Below are 21,706 nucleotides of genomic sequence, written 5' to 3' on the forward strand. Positions count from 1 at the left end.
GAGAAAATATAAAAAAAAATGTGTGTGTGTGTGTGTGTGTCTGTTTGTGTGTGTGTCTGATAAGTGCTTTCCTCTCTGCTAAACTCCGTTTGTAGAGTATGGTAGAGTCCCTTACATTGGTCAGTACGGCCATCTCTAAGCACTTTTCCGTGCTGTTGCCATATACACCCTTGTGCTGGCTTGTGGGAAACACTCTGCCACAGTGGGTTTGTTCTATTGAAACAGTGAATCGATATGAAATTTAATTTACAGCACGAGTGACCACAGCAGATCCTTGTTAATGTGTGCCCGTGTGGTGACTTCTAATTCACCTCAAGTGTGCGTCAGGGGTGCCAAAAACCTGTGTGTGTGTGTGTGCGCGCGCGTGTGTGTGTGTGCGCGTGTGTTACACACACACACACACACACACACATACACACACACACACACACAAGATCACAGGATGCTGAGAGAGCTGTTCATTTGCCAGTACCTCTCTTTAAAGCCTGAGTCTAAAGGCTGAGTCTACGGCCATGTACTGTGCTGTATGGAGAGCCAGTCAAAAGCACTAATGAGGACAGTGCTATTCAGACCGCTGTACTGACAAGGTTATGGGACACTGAGGAATGAATGACATATGAATATGACAGTACATTACGTTCTCGTACTGTGAAGACTGATCTATTGTACGGAGGGAAATAAAACTGGACTAAGGTTCAAGCTGCTTTTGGACAGGAGATTTAAAAAATAACCGTTTAAGCATGTAACATAATTTCATCCAACATCTAAACGTGTAAAACCACAGTGTGACGTGTCAGCATTTCCTCAAGATGCAGATGCTGCGAAGTGGTTATAAAAACAAAAAACAAACAAACAAACAAAAAACATACATCATCAGTTACCGACTGTGCGATTTTAACTTGAATTACACATTTAACACAGGAAAAGGGACAAAAAAAAAAACCCCAACGACGCAGATACCACGATGTAGCATGGCAAAGCAGATCCTAACACACGAATGGCAGCCACAGACAGATCATGCAACATACCCATCGCTGAGTGTGCCATCGCGCCGTGCCGTGGCCAGAATGTCCATCTCTATAAAGTTGTCCTGTAAAGTCTCTAGGAATGTCTGCTTTGCTATGTTTCTACACACAGGTGGAGAGATGGATATGGGAGGAGAGTGAGACATGCGTGCAGAGTGAAGCGCCAGACAAAACAAAGAGTCCGTGACAGCGTTTGGGCAACAGTATGGACAACCGACACGATGGAAACCCAGAAAGACACGTGACAGAACAGAGAAATCAAACACCCTTATGGAACTAATGCTAATGTTGAGGAATATTTTGTGTTACGGTAAGACATTTTCCCTCTCCTGTTAGACAAAGTGCCCCCCCCGCCCTCCTTTCGCCCCCCCACCAGCGTATGTACCTTGTATTGTATGACCCTTGACCTTCTCTGCAAGCGTCCTGCTCCTCTCTGATAAACATTAGAGTATTCTGGCTCCTTTATGGTCATTGTGGTTAGAAGAAAACAATGCATCACTTTCATTTCAAACCCGCACCATGTTAGCATTCTAGGCTTTCAAAGGAAAGCGATTGCTTACTGCAGTTAACACACAACACATTACACATTTTCCTGACAAAATCCCCAAAAGGCTTTAGTAACTGCTATTTTGAGATTGTTTTGAAACCATAAATACTGTAGCCCCATAATGTGGAAGGTAATTAACATTCAGAGCAAAATCTCTCTAGACAAACACGGTTGCGTTTGATTTGTGCGACACGTGTGCAGTCCCTGGCAGGCCTCTGTGTCCCGTGAGACTGTCGTTCCATAAGGGAAGACCGAGATAATGCAATGGAGAAATGAACAGTCAACATGCAGTGGGCAGCTCAAACACACTTTTAGCTCGACAAGAGAAAAGACCGTTTTTTTGGGGGGGGTTTTTATGTCTTTTTTTTTTTTTTACCCCCTTCTGCCTATTTAGCCACTCAAGTTCAGTCTGCTCATTGTCTTTTCTGGCTTGTGTTTAGGCACCAGGAGGAAAATGCAAATTTTAACAGAAAGGAGACAAGACTGTTAGCAGCTCCAGTGAGGAAGAGCCAAAGAGAGTGAGTGGCATTTCTGGCTCTTCTCCAGAGAGATTGGGATAAACCCTCACATCCAGGGATACAGCAAGCCCATTCCATCCAGTTCCACAGATGCCTAGAAGAAGGGCCATTATAAGACCATTAACTAAGCGCATGCGACAGGCCATGTTTCAAGGCCCTTGTGGATATTGCTAATGGTTCCAATTTTGTCAGAGGGATTCATATAATTGATAGTTCATTTTTGGAAGGAGGTTCGTACTCCTGATTTATTTGGTAGCGACACTTCTCTCCTGTTGCCGATTGGCTTGTGCGATTGGCCATCTGTTTCTCCGTCCACTGGGAATACCTGTTCAAGATTAACTTTGGGAAATCTATGGTATTTAATCAGTCATTATGCTGCTTACAGTCCCTCAACAAAACTGAAATTAACATTCATTTTCCCGTTGACTGGACCGTCACGCCGGCCAATCAGTTGGTGAACAAACCACAGGAGAAAGGTGGTGTGCAAGGTAATCAAAAGCCAAGTAGATCTCATTCCTTTACTAATCACGTTGGACCTTGTGTGATGGTGGTTACAGCACCACAGTGAAAAAGCTCTACTCTATCATTCAAGTCACAAGAATCAGACATCTGCCATTCATCGTAAGGGTTCAGATGACTCCTCTCCTGGCAGTTTAACAGTAGAGCGTGAAGGAGGCCACTTGTTATAGTTTTATGTGATTCGGTATTATCCGGACACTTTTACGTGCTGATAAACTGCAACTTTTATGAGGAGCATTTGCTCTTGGACCTGGCTGTTTGGTCCAGCAGGGAAAAAAAGGTAATACGAACATCAGCATGTATCAGTCTAGTTTAAAGTCACGCCGCTGATTTCCCAGGTCCGCATATGAGAAGTTGACATAGTGATGAAAACGGACGGCTCTGGAGTTATTGGAGCTCTTGCCTCCTCTATTTCGCGAGTGGTTCTCCAGTAGTGGCGGGTATATGACAAACAGACCAGAAATTGATATGAAATAAATAAAATCTCCGGGTTGGCTCACAGGTGCCTGAGTGTAATTACCTATCCGACGCGATTACAGTTCTACGCCGGACAAACTCAAATCAAATCAGAGACGATAGTGTTTGGTTTGAGTGAAAAACAACGCTTTTCTCTTGTTTCACTGCTATTCTCGCTGCAAATGCATGTTGGCCTGAACGCCTAAAAGGAAACCCCCTACCCATTTTCGACAGGTGTCAGTCTAAACTACAAAGAAGTGGGCAGCCGGCAAGGGAATCAACACAGAACTAATCAGACTAAGAGACTACAGTCATGTCATATATGAAATCGAACTTCATAAAGCATACATAGAGCCTTTAAAATGCATTTGCGGACTGAATGTTTGAAATTAGACAATGATGATAGCTGATGACTTATCAGGAGGTCCTCTATATCATTCGCTTTACAAATGTTTCATGCAGCTATCACATACTGCTTATGCATGCCTTATGACTGCATTGTGAATGTCTTAAGCAGCGACATTCAATAACAAGTCCCATTGCAGCAATTTGTTAACTGTTAAGAATGGATGAAAAGGATGTGTAGAGTCCTACCTGGTCTCCAAGGGAATGTTGCTGTTGAGGAGCCAGTTGTCCTGGGCGCTGCCGGAGTCCTGAGCACTCGCGGGCCCCTCGGGTGGCACGGAGCTGTCCGTGGGAGCAGGACTTGGGTTGCTGTGCGCCGTGTAGTTGCTCCGGTTCAGGGAACTAATAGAGGCCGCATGGTGCTGACTAGGCGAATGAGAATGAGAGAGAGGCAGCGGAGGAGTCCGGAGCCGAGAGTGGTTCTGAAAGGAGCCGTCTGAAAGAGACAGAATACACGCTATGTTTCATTCGTTCTTTTTTTTTCCCCTCCTGCCCCAGACTCCAAACAATGGGACTTGTTCTCCTTGTAACATCAAGGACAGTATAATCTATGAGACAGGTTTATTTATTTAATTTTTTTTTCTTTCTGTGTACCAATGCGCTAGGCTACATCAAAGTCATGTAAGCTGCCACTGTCATTGTTGCTGCTAGCTTTAGCTAACCCTGCGACCAGAGGAGAGAGAGAGAGAGAACACTTTTTATACATTTGATAGCATATGACCTAACTGGTTCACACAAGGTTTATGTAAATACACAAAGGAAGTGGTTGGAAAATGGTTAAAAAAACCCCAAAAAACACAGAGGATATTGTCAATGTAAATCAATCTTATACAGTAGATGTTTAAATCAGCACCACTGTTTTGGCCTGAGCTGTTCCATTCTAATAAAATAAATCACATTTAGAATGTGTTTTTGTACTTACACATTGGGATTAATGCTTCAGTCACTTCTACATCTGTGATGTAATTTGTTTTCATACAAGAAAAACATTCTGATGTTTTTGGGCTGACTAAGGAATTCTGCAAGCCCAGAGGGAGTAATGTTAAGAGTCATGTTTGTGTGCGCGTTAGTCTTTGTAATGATGTTTTCTCCATTGCTGCCGGACTCATTACCATACCTACACACATTAGCGCATGAGCTAACAAAGCTATTTTTCTGCAGCGTTGCTCCCAGTTACCGCCTTACTCTTAATCAAACAACCAAAATGGGCTCTTCTAATCTGTTTGTGTCAGTCACTGAGACCTGAGAGCAGAATCGCTCAGAGACGGACACTCTTTGAATAAGCACCTGTCGGCCTGTTTGTGAAACAGACAGCTACCTGGCTCTGCTACAGCTCACACACAACAAAGCTGCCTTCCCCCCCATCACCGCTAAACATTTGCTTTTGCTGTTCACTGGTTAGAGGGGGAAAAAAAACAGCTGAATGTGATGTGTCACCCCTATTTGGTGGAGTTTCCAAAGCAACATTAGATCTATTCTGCTGGCAATCTGTTATTATCAACCAAACTGAATTACCGTAGCCAATCTGTTTAGAATTCATTCCCAATCATCAAATACTGTTGCCAGGTTAGACTCTGAGAGAAATCTTTTTTTCTTCCTGCTTTGCTTTTTTTCTTTATTCTTTTTTTTAATTGTGTGGCTGTCGCTTTCCATCATGGGTTTTGGGAGTATCAGACACGAGATAGGGACTATCAGACTGTAGCCACTGGTCTCCTGTAGCATCTGATACTCCCACCTTAGTGCAAGATTAAGAACTGATGTCCTTGTGTATTCACTTCCATTCATCTCCATATCTGCAAAGCCATTAATCAGTCAACGTGTTCATGCTTCTCTGCCCCACAATAAAAGAACTTTCATCCCCCACCCCCAGTTCTACAGTAGTAATTCTCCGAATGTCCAGAAGCCTCTATTATCAACTGTCACGAAAAAATAAACATATAGAAAGTCCAGGCTGTTTTTTCATACTACACGGACCAATTTTGTTTTTAATACAAAGATTCCTTCAGACGTTTTTTTTGTCATTCAGTTGAATAACGTACTGAGAGAGCTTTGTCAAAACTAGTCTGGGAGATAAAACTAGCAGTACACAACACAATGGCAGACACTGTACCTCAAGGTTAGGTGCAATATGACCTTCACTGAAGAACTGAAAATTGGACAAAGCCAAAAAAAAACAATAAGCAAACGCAATACGCCCACAAATATGACGACGAACAACAGCATTCAGCCAAAGTCCACAAAATGAGCTTCTTTTTTTTTTTCCCTGACTATATTCCAAAAGCATTGGTTGTTGGCACAATTTCATAAAACAACAGATACAATATGTTTTCTATCCACAGGAATTCTGGAAGGGAGAGTAAATGCTGATTCTCACCTACAGATTTAAGTAAAAGAGTGCTTTGTGTCACGCGGAGACTGTATTGTGTAGATAGTAATTGAGGCATGTGCCCGTGACAGGAACGTGGTTATTCTCTCTCACTTTGGGCGAAGTGCCGTGTCGTTTGTTACCCTCGGTGACAGATGAGTCCATACCAAGACTCTCTCCCACAATCATGCTCTTGTGATTACTCAGAACCTCCTGTCTCTGTGCAAAACTGATGATAACTCTGACCAAAACCAAGAACAAAAACACGGTCCAAGATTTTCTGGCAAAGCGCCAACGTTTCAATGAAAACAGCATAGGGAAAACAAAACAAAACGAGTATATATTTTAAAAAAGCGAGTCAAAAGTTGTTAACCCCGTTATCAGATAACGCTTTGAAACTGGAAATGGTGTTGGCTTCACTTGCTTTGAAATGGCAATGTGCTTCATTTCATTTATCAGTATAATGTAGCATTTTTATGACAGGTGGATAGAGTAACAGCAGCAGACACACAGCAGAGAATGTTGTGAGATGTCTCACCATGATATTCCATGAAAACCTATTGCAGAAGCAGTTAAAGACATGCTGATTATCCACTACAAGACCATGGGAAATTTTGTAGAACCCTTTGCAGTCTTTCAAATAGAGCAAAAGCAAATGATATGAAAAGTTTATAAAAGTAGTAGTTTTAAAACGCTCCTCAGAGTTTCATATTTTTATGACATCTTTAAAGCGCTTTTAGAGCTTTTAGCATTTTATAAAGCGCTAGTAGAGCTCTTCTCTTTTTTTTTTTTAACCGTATTTGTATTTACATGATGGGCAAAAGAGGAACTCATCTATGAGTTTCATAAGTTCTGCTTATTAAACCACACTCAAAAAACAGTTTCACTCCACTTATAGGTTATCATGCTTTCAGAACACGTATGCCCTTCAACAGTCTTTGGCCTCAAGACTATGACGCTAAGAGAAGACAGCTGATGCAGCATCCAAGGACAGGAGCTCTATTTTCAAGGAACAGCACAAAAGGTAGGCCACGTCGGTGGTCCTCGAGACAATGAGCATTGCTACAACAGAAGCAATGATTCAGCAACAATGATTCATCACAATCCAAAAAGAACTACAAGAGTGGAAGACTCTTGATCGATCTTTTTCTTTTCTTTTTTTTTTTTTTTTTTTTGCTGAATCTAGAGGATTGCTTGAACATTGAAACAACATAAAGCATGTTTTTATCAGAATTTCATTCGTTTTCTGACAAAGAAAGACAAAAAACAACACTAGGATGGAGGTGAAAAAAAAAAACACTCCCTCAAGAACAAGACTATAATATCCGCTTAATTATACAAGATGACACCTCCAATTGCCTCTTAAATGAGACACCAAATGTGTCAAATGACAAAGACAGAGAGAGACATGTAGCTTATTAATGTAAAATTATGACATATTCATGATGAATGGAAGCATATTTACAGGGTTGTCAACCTCGTAAATTACAGACTTGACAAACTTTGCTAGAAATTTAAATTTCTTGACAACTCAGTTTCAAGCATCAATTGGTTATGAAAGAAAAAAAAAATTAAGGAGACTTCAGCTCAATACTTTCAGGCGTCAACAGGCCATTAAAGTTGTCTGAAGTCAATCTCTGAGGGAAATCGGGTTGCTTCAGTAAGCAGTGTTAGTTAACCAACGGGTGATACCAACCTATCCAACTCCAGCACAGAATTGATTTATCTGAATGAATAATTGATGAGGGAGCAGGTCAAGCCACAAAATGCATCTTCACAGTTCAAAGCGTATCAGAACATCAGGCAAAGCAAATATATGACAGATTTTAAACACCTGTGCTCTGCGGGCCTATGAGGCATTTGATTCGAGAATTAGGAGAAACATCTCTGCAATTAAAAAACCCATACACAAAAAACCATGCTAAAGAAATAGGAAAAAAAAAAAAGTCTTAATCCATGGATAGAAACCACGACATGGCCAGTCACACTTGATGAAGATAGGTGATATGGCATGCCCTGGATCAAAGCAGTGAGGTGTGAGCCTATTCGATCCAGAATTAATCAAAAGCTATCCACCAGCTAGACAGATCATTAAGTGAACCTTAAAGCTACAACGCCTGTGGCTATTAAAAAAAAAAACCAAAAAAAAAAAACCCCAGCAACAAGCTTTGACTGAAGAGTATTTGTCAATACCAACAACAGCAAAAAAAAGAAAGAAAGAAGAAGATTCTGAGGTTTCACACTCCTTTCCTCAGTCTCTCCCATTGGCTTAGGTGTTGCTCCTCTCTGTTAGAGAAACCTGAGGGCGAGGACGGTATGGGAATACAAGCTGTCTTCACAAGACTCATTTTAGAGGTAACATGTCTGACCAAGAACACAACAGAACCCACAGCACTTTTGCTATCAAACTAGGCTTCAACAAGTTGGAACGACACGAACCTCAATATCACGACAGCCTTTTTTTATGAGCAAAGGGAGCAAAGAGAACAAGATCGCTGAAGGAGACATATGGTACGTTGCTAAAGTCAACACTGGCTATAGCATAGAAATCTGAAAGCGTTAAGGTATTTTTAGCTTCAAAGCAACATGAATTCTACTGCACTGATGACATCAAAAGTTTCAGCGTTTTCAATGAGCCTGTGACTCCTACAATACAACAAGAATAAAACAACAACAACAAAAGCAATTCCTCGCCGTTTGTATTCGGTGAGTCGTCTGTCCGTCCCCAAGGCCTCAGAGATGTATTTGATACTTAACATACAGATGGCTTAGTCTAGCTCTTTGTTCATGGTTACCTCAAAATGGATCATCTAAATAAGGAGGTGATGAAAAAGCTTGCAAGGAACAAAGGAGGACAACACGTTAGAGAAACAGCTGGCTAAGTGCAGTTGGAAATATAGACTTTGCCTATGTCCTGACTGCTTGTGGCTAGTTAAACCGCATTCTCAAAGAAAAGCACTTTCCTTAGAGACAGGGGATGGGTCAAACAACATGAAACCGTAGGTGACTAAACAAGAAAAATTCTCCAAATCCACAAGGATCTGGATGTTTCTGCAGGAGTGCCATAAGCTGCTCATTAAATTACCATAAAGCCATGGGTGTTTTCATTTCTAAAAGTGTCCCATGCGGTTGTATATTCCAGAGAGATCTCTTTAAACCACATTTTGTCAATTCCTGCTGCCATAGATGATTAAACAGTAGCAATGACTCTCTTGTTATTAAAACAGAGACCTGGACATGTCCCTTGGCTTCCTTTTCCAGCTAGTCCTATTCCAGCCAAGTCAACTGTGAAGAGATGTTGTGCGAGCCCTAACAGTAGAGATCCACAGTCCATTAGCGGTCACCTGTGGCTTTACCCCATGCTGGTTGGTGCTAAAAGATGCTAAGACAACAGGAGTTGGATGGAGATGGGGGTAGGGCTGCTCTACATTTAAAGCTTGAGGCTTAGTGGGGTGTCTGTCTCCCAATGGCTATCTCACCAGGAGGATAACCCAAAGAAAAAGCCAGGGGTCACTGGGAAACACATGCTCAATAAAAGACCACAGGCCTCAGCCAGTAACTGCCCCATCAGCCTAACAGGACTTGAGGTACCATTTTCCTTTCTGTCTTTCTTTCTTTTTTTTTTTTTTGCTTTAAGTTTTACTTTCTTATTTCTTTTTGTGCGAGCAGGATCTGGAAAATAAAGTCTATGCTCACATGGTATCTCTGAGAGGGAATGAAAAACAAAATGCAGCCAAGGGCATTTAGATTGAGAAAATGCTATGGAGACTCCACGCACAGCGGATTCCCAGCGTAGAGATACGAGCGCATCCGACTAAGCAATAAATATATGAAGCTGCAATTATTTGGGGGAGTGGGAAGACGTTCCCCTGGTTCAATTCTGGCTCACAGTCCTGGCAAGAAGGGAAATAAATTCTTTATGTTGTTTCTTATGTTGTGAGACAGAATATTCTTTTTACAAACGACCTCAGCGCCAATGCTGTTAGATTTGATAGTTGAGTATTCCTCAATATGCAGATGCTGGAATTATCTTAGCCCTGTCCTCATATATAATTCCGATTCCGTCATCTGAGAGGAATACCAAACGCCACAGAAACATTAAGAACCACACGCCGTAGCCTTTTGCTCAGTTTTTTTACAGCACAGCACAGCTCATCCGTGACATATATTTTACATAACTACATAATAGCACACATTTTTACAGACATGCAAATCAAGTAAAAACTAGCCACATGAACCTTGGACGTTTTAAATAATATTTCATATGAGAGTCTCTTCATCTCAATCAGTGTTTCACACTTCTGTCTCTCTCACACACACACAAACACAAAGACGCGCACACACACACACACACACACACACACAAACACACACATTTTGTCACATCAGGAATGCTCAGCTGTGGATTAGGCAGCAGAGGACGACCCTGTCACAACACAGTCAAAATTCCTTAATGTACTCATTTAATTTCCTGACATGGTGAGAATGGAGTGGGGGAGCCAGAGAGCTGAGGGAACTTGACAGGTAATTGCATGCTGTACAAAGTGCCATTGGAAAACCATTCGGCAAGGAGAGCCAGTCAGACAAACAGACTCAGAAAACCGTGTCATATAAGCAAGCCACATTTCACTAAAAGCAGGCACAGTGAATTGGTCGAAATAAGGAAAAAAAGAAAAGGAAAACCAGAAAGAATGAAAAGGGTTATATAATATGTAAAATTTTAACAAGTTTTTGTCAGCTGCGTTGATTAACCCTCCGCATGCTGTGCTAAACTGTAATAACTGTCGTGGTAATGGTCATCCAGAGGAAATGTGAGGGCAGGTTTCACTAAAATCAAAAACGCTCACACAACCGTACATGAACGGTAATACGAAAAATCCCTCATTAAATAATAGTGATCTCGCTTTAAAAACCCAAATCCACCTGAATTTCATCTAAGACCTGCGAATAAGGCATGCTGATATAAAAATCCCCTCCATGAAACCTGTGGATTCCTGGGTTCCCTGTCAGTAAACCTCAAAAACCCATGAAAAAAAGATCGAGATGGACTTCAACAGCTCATTAGGTGGTTAAGGACAATAAACAAGGCTACATCTCTCTTTCTTATTGTAATTGGGACCTTGCACTGTCAAAGGCTCAGCAAATAAAGTGGCAAGAACAATAAAGAAAAGAGAGTCTAAGTGGAGAACTCTCCAATAAGGCTATTTGCATAATTTGCCACTTATTTACACGCAATCATAATAAGAAGTGAGAAAATTTTGTGCACTACCAGACTCTGAGAGTTAAGGGTTACTGAATCATTTCTGTAGTCAGAGGGAGACAGGGAAACACCACAGCATCACAGTGTAGACTGCAAAATCACCCTAGCTTAGCTTCTGGCAGGAATCAACCTGCGCTTTATCAAGGTGGACATATAACTGCAACATATTAACTAGCTAAAATGTTATGCCACTTTGTTTCTGTCAAATGGAGCCTTATGATACCTTGCATAGCTTGGAGGCATGGGCTGATGTCTTTGGTACGTCCGCTACCCCTCACTGACAGCCTGAGGGTAACCTATATACCCATGCAAATCAGATCCATTTGTTAGGAAGACAAATTCTCTCTGCAACCCTAGGGTGTCAGTGCTGGATGACCAATACCTTGCTGCACTGGAATTAAGGGAGCTTTGACACACAGGATTATAACTCACAGCCATAAGCAGTCTGAGCTGAGGCAGACAGCTGAAACACATTGGGGTTTGATGTAATTCCAGCCTTTGGGTGGTTAACTTGTAAAGCCTAATCTATTATTTAAAGCATTTTTTGTTCTGCTGTGTAGTGGGCCAGAGGGAGAAGCTCGAAGCTGACAGCCATTCGCGCTCAAGTATCGACTTTTACAAAAATCTGAACGCGTTTCCTCACCTGATTACCCTGCCTTTTACTCTGCACATACAGATACATAGTCCACCAAAACACACACGGCGAATCTCACGGTTAAACCGCAAATGAGTTATTCTGTATCTGTTCAATCCTGTTTGGCGTGAAAAGTCAGGAGGACCATACCAAGTGATACAGTGGCATTTCCAGAGGGTCTTGTGCCCACTCGCAAAAAGAGAATAAAAAGATAAAAAAAATAAAAAGATAACGTGTAATAAGGTTAACTGAATTACTGAGTGCTGTGTAGATTGAAGAGTTTACAAAAGGTCTCAGAATATGTTAGCATGAGAACACCACCACACATTGTTCTGAGTAAACAATGCCACAAGTAATACCCTGCTTTGCATCCAAGAATTTGACTTTGATTAACGAGGCATTAGTAAAGGCACAGTGATGTGTCAAAGTGATTCATTGTGGTCGTGCTGAACGCTGTCACTTACAGTGTGTGAGAACACCCTTGTTCACACTTCTGTGATCGTAGGTCGGTTATTTTCAATTAGAAAGTTGCCATTTCTGTGACAATTACATTTTACAATCAACTATATTAAAAGTTCATTCTGAATTCCACGCCAGAGATCTGTCTGTGAAAATGCTGCGTGCAACTTACTATCCACAACCCAAACCACACCAGCATATGTATCATTAGACCATATAAATAGAGCTCATCGCTTCAATCCACTGAATTACCACAACAGTAATTGTGTCACAAATTCCTATAATAATAGTAATATACCCGTGCATTAGTATATGCGCTTAAACTTAACAATAATGAATCATAATAGCTTTTTGTTTCATAACCATTATATTAAAAAAAACGCTAAAACTCTAAAATCTAAAATGTCAAAAAGAAAAAAAAAAAATGTTTGGTACCACAAGTGCAATGCACTGCAAACTGCTCTAGCTATTTATGACACAAGGTGAAATTCATCATGACACAAGCTATGGAAAGAGCAACGCCAAAGCCCTGAGCTCTGACTGCGTCTGTGTAAACAATGAGAGTGAAGAAGCGTGCATTTTGCAATGTCAGGAACAAAAGCAAGAAAAATACATTTTCTTGCCAAATAACGAAAGAAAAAAGAAAGAAAAGAAAAGAAAAATTCTACAGACGTCCTGAGTTGATGTAGTTGTCAAAAAAAGGGGGGGGGGGGGGGGTTAGGTATCAGTAAGTCTACAATATTATGGATTCCAAAATAAAAATGAATCATTGCAACTGACAGAGGGACATTGTAAATCCACATTCTTAATTCTGGTGCTATTTAATGTTTTGCGATAATGACTGCATAATCACTCCTAAAATTTAAAAAAGAACATAGTACATTCACGTGTATGAAAAATCATATTTCATACACATTTGTGGTCCTGAAGTTACAAAATGGTTGAAGAGCACAGAAGTTTTGTGAAGTTATTTTAGAATTATCGTTCACAAGCCAATAGCAACTGCCAGGGACATTCTATTCCAGTGGATGAAAAGCTGTACAAAAAACATCTGTTCTCTTGAACATCTCTTGTGATAAACATCTCATCTCCAGCCAAGATCCACCTCGTTTCTGAACGTGGGATTTTTTTTTTTTTTTTTTTCCCTCTCAGCGGGCCTCAGAGTAAACCTAAGGCAAAAAAAATTCACCTTGCATTTGACTTCAGTCCTGCCCTACTCCCAAGAAAAGGAGTAGAGCTTAGCCCACGGTCTACTCCACAAGCTACAAAGCATGACCATCAGGGACTGTGGATACCCTCTAGCGAGCAGCGATAGTTTGAAGAACTCACCGTCAGCAGTCGCAGCGGCAGGAGCATAGAGGTTCCCTGAGCCAGTTTTAACTAAGAATGAATTGGGGCCAAACTCATCTTCCGAGTCAGAGTCCTGGGCTGGCTGAGCCCCACTGTTACCTAGCAACCTTCCCTGGCTCTCATTGGCTGTATGGGAAGGGGGAGGGAAGGGGGACTCAACAGGGGAGGAGGAGGCGGTTGAGCAATGCAGAGGAGGACCTGTGGACCACAAACAGAGACAACAAATGGGGAAGAAAATAAAACACACACACTTTCAAATAACACCACAGAGAAAGACAATACCAACAATAACAACAACAACAACAACAACAAAAAAAATGACATGCAAGACTTAATTATGATCCGTCAAAGAAAACAAAACAGAATGATGAATAAAAAGTAAAAGCGATCTGTCTTTGCCCTCCCAATTTTGATTGAGTGAAATTCAAACAACTGTAAGAATTCTCAATTAAGACATATTTTAACATCATGAAAAGAAATTGAATCAGGGAGGGAAATTTCGATATCTTCAAAAGACAGATAAATCTTTCTTGGTAATGTAAAACAATTAAAAAAAAAAAAAAAAAGAACATTTTGAACACAAGAGATCATTAACATTGACTGGCATGAAAATTACCACCACCATCCAACCTGTTTTGTTTATTTTAGGAGATGCAATAGAATATCTTCTCCCTGTTTTTGATTGCAAGCATTTTGCACACTTCTACATATACGGAAAGAGGAGAATGAGGCCCCTTTTAGGAAAATAAACAGAAATGTTTGCCTTTCTTTGTCTCTTGAAATTTCTGAATAACAAACATTTGAGAACAATGAGAGAGCAGTTTGGGGATGAACCTTCCAGGAGCCGTCGTCACATATCACTGAGGAACTTCCAAAAAGACAGAGGTCTACCTTGCAATTCTGCAAACAAACTACTAAAACTTAGCCAAAACAGTGCGAGGAAAAGTTAGGGGTATTCCCCCGATTTGTTTTGTGGCACGAGAGAGCAATTGATGAGGTTTTCGTTCTCGGGTGGCTCACATTCTCACATCTCTTTACGTTCCCATTCAGTCTCAACATTTAAGGCTCATTGTCTCTGCCCTTCATCACGTCATGGAAAGTTAAATCTCTGCAGTGCTCCTAATAATGCGTGATTAACATTTGATGCAGTCCTGCCACACGCTGGAAATGGAGTGCTTAAGTAATACCACTGCAGCGAGAAAAGCCATCACTCCCCCCCCCCCCCTTCCCCCCCTTCGCTCCCCTCCATCTCATCTCAAACCTCAGCTCCGCTAGTTCTTACGGCTTCTCCTCCGAGATGATATGAAAAATCCCCGCCGAAAAGGGTATCATCAAATCTGACAGAATAAAAATGCTTTGCTATCTCCGGATCAAAAGTGTATAATTATCTCAGCAGTGCACTGATGTACAGCTCACTGATTCAGACACAATTAAGAAACAATTAGTGAAATTAACATTAGCTGAAACAAAAAAAAAAAAAAAAATCCTCTAGCAAGTTGTCCCAGGCATCCAATCTCATTGTTACAGTTTATTGCAGCACCTACCGCGAACTCCACACACCAAATTTATCACACGCTAATATAAGAGAATAGTGAGTCAAACTGACTCCTATATTTTACTTCTGTGTTCACACAGACGACATATTTCTGTTTCAAAACACGCTGAAAGGGAACATTTTTTTTAATATAATGTTTAAAGCTTAATCCTCCCAAAAAACACTTTCACCGAAATTAAATGATTAATCTCAGTTAATCAAATATTCACCGCTACACCGGAACCAATTTACGTTTTCGCAAAGCGGCAAAACTGGAAACATACAGGGCATTTGTCGTGTGCTTGAGTTGTTTAATGAATGCTGTCTTCACTAAGCTTCTCTCCTCCCTCTCTGCTCCTATAACCACTGGGGAGTAGGGTCAGCCAGGGTAACGTGAGCTTGAAGGCCCAAAGAACTTTCTTGGACTGCAAAGGATGACCGTGCTGGTCCGCGCTCAGAGAGCTCCAGCATTAGAAACAGACTTAACTTCTGAGTGTCACAGCCGTGCGCTCTTGTTTTTAAGCGCTTGACAGTTTCCCTCGAGGGGCTTGCCCTTCAAGCGCGGCCGCTGACCGCGGGCCCAGCACGACACACACGCCGCCCCGGTAGAGCAAAGGACTTTATATACTTAGAAGCTACCTAATTAAATGACCCGCTGAACAAACGGGACGCCTGCAATTTTGCAGGTAGGAAGAGCTGCCATCACCATAGCTACCCATTGTATCCTTCCCTCTCCCGGGAGACCTGGCCAAACATACAGAGCCAATTGCAAGGGCAATTGGTACAAACAGCCAGGCCAGCTCTTTCTCTCTTAGTCTCAGGCACTCGCGTTACAAAGCTGGCCTTTGGGGCTTCTTTAAACAGACAGCGGCAGCATTGCGAGAGCAACAGAAGACAGACAGAGACACCAGAGAGGCGTTTGAAGTCTCCCCCACCCCCTACCCCCACTCACCCCCCCACTGAGAATTTCCCATGACAGCTTATGTAACAGACATCAGCTCGTAACATAATAAATAATGCCTCAATCAATGAGGTTTCTCTAGCTATCCGCACCCCGTACGTTCCTTAAGACCTGCAGACAACTCCCCCAAATTATGTCATCGCCATTGATTTGCTCACATAATATAAAACAGATTGTATCTGTCAGATTCGGTGGATTAGGGGGTGATCAAAAACACAAGGGGAATATGCGTTGGCCTTAAACTTGTAATGCAGGGGAAACGATGAGAGGGGTGGAATTGAATCAGCGTCACTGATGTAATGTGCGGGTCACCGTCGTTAGGCAGACACAACATCACATTAGTGTCATCAGACTTTGTTTTGTATGCTTCCCCTTGGGATAACACAAAACACAAATGCTTACTTGCTACTCTGAAACCAAGCAATACATTGCTGTTTCTCTTTTATATACATACGTATATATATATAGTAAATAGCTTTGTTCTTATATACTGAACATCATGAAAACGGACTTTAATTCAATTTTGTCATTGAGTGATAGGAGCTTTAAGCTAGAAGGCACTATTTCACCAAAAGTGATGGCAGAATTATAAGGTCCCTGACTTGGTGTAGCCATTCGGTCCATTATGCTCTAGATGTAATAGTGGTGAAGTGGTAAAGGTGTTAGGTGCTTGAAAATTTATATACTTTTTATGACTGTACTCCTGTCAGTAGGCAGAGAATACCCCAGTTGTATCAAATGGTGGGAACATCAAATATTAAGCACAGTTTTCAACACCTTGACTATGCTCTATGGGAAAAGGTGTTATCTTTACATAGCAGGCCCTGTCAATATAGAACCAATACAAATCCTTGCTCTCCAGACAGCCCAGTTTTGCTGCATTACAATTGAATTTGTGAAACAGCCATGACGTTTGACTGTTATAAATTCCTGCGTAGAGTTTAGGAGCAATTGTAATATACTCTGCAAATGAAAGCTTGTCTTGCAGAGCAGCGGAGGTTGAAAAGTCCACAAAAACAAGACAAGCGTCTTTTTTTCCCCTCGAAGCCAAAGATTGCCTTGAACAGCTTAGGAATTCATTTTAAGACAGTTTCATGAACCAAAATTGTTACTATTTTTCAAACAGTCGATTAAGTGATCCTTCTGTTCATAGATGCTTGCGCTTGTATAACACATTCTCATATCACAATAACAGAAAGCATTATCTGTGTTTACAGGGATGAGGCCGAAAGCGAGATCTAGAAAAGGTGCCAAAGCAGATAGGAAAGTAAATATCTAGCATATCAACAAAAAGCCTACGGGCAAAGCAGAAAATTGGGTGCGAAACACATAAAGCAGAAGGACAACATTGTCATGCCATGAGTTAAAAGTGACTTGCACCAGTCAAAACGTAACCTGCTTTTCATTTTCTCTTTCCATTCCAGAACCAGGCAGGTGCTTCAGCTTCATTCTAGAATCAGCTATGAGCTAATGGAGAATATCTAACTGACTACATGTGTGTGAAAGTCAGGTTCTCTTTTCTTTAAGATTCCTACAGCAGATTCTTAAAACCAACAAAGGAGCTCACAGACGTATATACGTTGGCCCACAGAGGCGACAGGAAAAGCAGATGCAGTGAGTGATTTTGAGCAAACATGTGCAGAGGTTGGTATATCAGCAATGCTCTGTATAACAACACAGACAAGAGAAGGCAGATGCCTCCAGCATCAAAGACAGAAGTAAAACCTCTAAAGGTTAAGCTTTAGCGCTAAGCCACTTGTCACAGCCATGGTATCGTCAAATGAAATCATGCATAAAGCGCTCAAAACAAACAAGAGGAGGGAGTGTGTGTGTGTGTGTGTGTGTGTGTGTGTGTGTGTGTGTGTGTGTGTGTGTGCGCGTGTGCCAAGTAGCTGAAAAAATGCCTGACATCACAAAGAGTGTCAGAGCAACCCAAAACTGAAAAAGTCGGTCTCAGAACAATTTGATCTTTCTTTTTTTTTGTTTTTTCTATTGACTCCAAATGCATGAACAGTTGAGAAGTGTGGCTCCTGCTATGGCCCTTGTGAAAAGACAGTATCTCTATCCCAAACACGGGAGTGTAACATAAAATTGTATGCTGCTGGTGCAAACGATGCTGAAAAACACTGTTCCCTGATCGTATAAATAACCAGTTTTGTGATTATCTTTTATTTTATGTTTCACTTTAAATGAAGACACGTTTTGTAAATCCAACAACCAGAACGAACCAAGCGGTCTCACAGAACAGCTCTTGGGAGCTCCCACCGTATCCATAGATAGATCACGGAAGAACAACAACACTCTGTAACATTTCAAACAAACTAAAAAAAAAAAACCATTGTGTGTATCTCGGGTCACAGAGCCTTCATGCGCTTCAACAAGCCCCGACAACACAGTAAGCAACCGCATACCCGGAGAGGAAGTGAGAAAATGGACTTTCAAATGGACTATCATTGGAAAACTCGTAAATTTTCCCTGACAAAGCAATCTAAAGGCACTGAATCGATATCATAATATTTGAATGGCAAAGTAATGTATGAGAAAGCTGAAAAGAAAGTGTAAATACTCGTAAATGTTTTCTTTTATAGGCTAGACTGCCCATTACAGAGAAAATGGAAATTATATCCGTGTATAATAAAATAACATTTAACGACCACAAATGCAAAGCTCCATTTTAGACTGGGGTCCTTGTCATTTCACTCAGTGTTCTGCTTTGACCCTCCCTGCAAGCTCTTTGTTGTTGAATGGACTGTGCGTTGTTAGAGCAATTAGGAGCTGCTATGACACAATTCGCATCTTGTCTACACTTTATCTCCACACTTTAACATAAATATGTCACTACCAAAGACATGCCGAGAAAAATAGAAGCATTAAACATTCAGTTTGATTTACGAGCTCTGAGAATTTTTTTACAGGTTCAAATGCAGTACAACTCTCTAAGGTGATGTCAATCATTTGGATTAATAGCCAAAAAAATATATGTATTCAGCAGTTATTTTGGCAAGGAAGCATGGTGCTAAAGCAAATGGATTTCTAAAGCATTACATATGCATATGCTATATGTTTTAGTGCATTTTGTTATTTGACTACAGTAATCAGCACTTGGAACCGAGAGCAGTGGGCTGCAGTTCTTTAGTAGCTCTATACAGCAGAACAATAAAATGCAGGTGTAATTCATGATGGGGACTACAAACAAACCATTAGGTCAGCAGGCATGAGAGACCCATAACTACAGGGTAGCTGTCATCTTCCGGTCTATAGGAACACAGAGTCATACATACTCTAAATGCTTCACACAGAGCAGCCACACAAAATGTCTCTCTGACAGGAGCTACTGTGGGCAGATGAAGAAAGAAAGAGAGAGAGAGAGAGAGAGAGAGAGAGAATGAAAGAGAGAGAGAGAGAGAGAATGAAAGAGAAGGGAGTGATTACAGGTGTTTCTTTCGCTTCTCAGTCATTCTCAGCTGTCAACACCCGTTTCTCCTTCTCATTCCCTCATCTTCCTCCTCCTTCTCCCAATTTCCCTTTTTTATTTATTTATTTATTTATTTATATATTTATTTATTTTTAGAGAAAGACTGAATCTACTTTGCACTCCTCCGCTTAGCTGAGAGGCGCCATCTGTTCGCCTGTTCGGTGGCAGAACACGGCAATAGGGAGCAGATTGAAGCCTGGAGATTGGAATCAAAAGAGCACTGAACGGGGACTTTTGCCATCCAGGGTGCAAAGCTGACAACTGTTGGGTAGGTTCTACACAGCTGCTTCTATTGAGTCTCTCAACTTGGTGGGGTGGGGTGGGAGGGCGGAAGGTGGAGGGCGGTCACTGGGGGGGTTCCGAATATAGCATGAGCGTAAACGCACTGCAAATGTGACCAAATAAATTACAGGAGTCGGCTGAAAGGAGTACGTGAGTAGAAGAAACAGAGCAATTAAAAAGGGGATTTTGAGTACATATATATATATATATATATATATATATATGTATATATATATATATCTGTAGGCAAATAACCTTCTGTAATCTTAAGTGAATGGGGTCCTTTCAAGCTCATTGAGGAATGTCTTAGCTGGTGTGTCCCGACCTGATAAAGTCCTCCGATTTTTCACAGTCGAGCTTTAAGAGTGGAATCTGGCTTCCTCTGATCTTACTCTTGTGTTTGATATTGATGTTTATACTGAGCCAGTGTGACATGACAGGAGCTGACATTGCCAAATCCCTTCAAGAAAACCCATTCAAATGTCCCCAAGGCTCTCTTTGTTCTGGACTAAGACAAGGCATTTCGGATCCCCCCCCCCCTTCCAACTAGTCCCCGAAAACGATATCCCACAAGCGTACCGTCACTGTCCTTACGTGTCTTCTCCGAGTAGGAGTGACTCGCCCCCTGACTGAGTAAGCATCTCTTCTCTTTTCTGTTCTTGCATCACACAGTGAATGACCTAAAAAAAGAAAACCCCTCAAGTTCCTAATCGCCTTCACGCCTACTCCAAACTTACTCTCTAGATGTATCCTGACAACAAAGCGGAAGCCCATGTTAATCAGTTTAAAAACACATGTTCCTACAGCACTTTTTGTGGCATCGGCTACCAGCACCGTCGCTGAAATTCAAACACAACACACAACCACAATAAAACTGACAGGAGACGGTTGTTGACTTTAGTCTGGTGTTTTTCTGACTGCGACTGCGACTGCAGCGGCCACCGTTTCACCGAGGAGCGAATATGTATTCAATAAACACAACGGTATGAATAAATAATGGCAATGAAATGTTCTTAAAGAGACTGAATACAGAGGGGAAAAAACCCCAGATAAAATAAGGACAAAAGTTTACTTTTTTGTGCTGGAGAATGAGCGGAGCCTGAAATTCTAAGTGGCTCATTAGGGCTCCATGTGGCTAGCCCTGGGCTTTGCTCAACATGGATGGCACCATACCCAAAACCATAGCTCCTCTGTGCATAGCAGCACTGGCCTAATAAAATGCTAAAGTATACCCTGAAGAAACATGCAGCGCCCCTGATCAAAGAACACTAAAAGTGCCTTTAACTTTTCCCCACTTACGAAAAAAAAAGTTTTAAAAAATTGTTCTCTCTGCGAATATTGTTATGCCGACAGTTATATTGTTTACTGCAAGCATTCCCCTCTGTGAGCATTAACCATTACAGTAAATTCTTGGTTTTATTAATCTCTCCGTAGACCAAAGGACATTTTCTACTGTACTGACTTATCTGTGAGATGTTCAAAACCTCAAATATATTCCAGCATGTAAATTATCTTAATATAACATCATGGACATCATCTGACTTCAAAAAGCCAGATACAATGGTGTATTCATGTCAGTCACATTAACATCTTTGCTTTTTTAAGCCTCTGGCAGTTATGTTTTCAGTGTTCGATAATAAGAGCTATCTCTGTGTGCTCTTTCTGTTTCCATATCCCGAGGGTAAGTAGGGTTGAACTGTATTGATCCAAACGGCACATATTTATGTTGGGAATATTCACAATGGACCATGAGAAGACACAAATTGTTTTAAATGAGCATGAGAAAATACATTAAGGTCTATACCCGTACATACAGCACTAATATATGTTTATATATATATTTGGTACTCTGGTCAGTATGACATGTGTATGGTAGTGATAGTGCCACAAGTGAAAGTGAACTACATGGGTTTCTG

At 41.2% G+C, this 21,706-nt stretch overlaps 1 protein-coding gene across 3 annotated transcripts in view; it reads right to left on the bottom strand.

Moving 5' to 3' along the window:
• tenm4 (teneurin transmembrane protein 4) overlaps positions 1–21,706 on the bottom strand; it is a 113,914-nt gene that overhangs the window by 80,331 nt on the left and 11,877 nt on the right. Inside the window, exons 3-5 of one of the 3 annotated variants that reach the window (XM_030777394.1) lie at positions 13,518–13,736; positions 3,660–3,906; positions 1,029–1,127 (exon numbers count right to left, since the gene is read on the bottom strand). In XM_030777394.1, coding sequence (XP_030633254.1) covers positions 1,029–1,127; positions 3,660–3,906; positions 13,518–13,736 — 565 coding nt within the window. The remainder of the gene's footprint in view (positions 1–1,028; positions 1,128–3,659; positions 3,907–13,517; positions 13,737–21,706) is intronic. The other 2 variants (XM_030777396.1, XM_030777397.1) reach the window with 2 other exon arrangements.

The sequence above is a fragment of the Chanos chanos genome, chromosome 6 (genome assembly GCF_902362185.1).
Source record: "Chanos chanos chromosome 6, fChaCha1.1, whole genome shotgun sequence".
In the NCBI taxonomy this organism is placed as follows: Eukaryota; Metazoa; Chordata; class Actinopteri; order Gonorynchiformes; family Chanidae; genus Chanos; species Chanos chanos.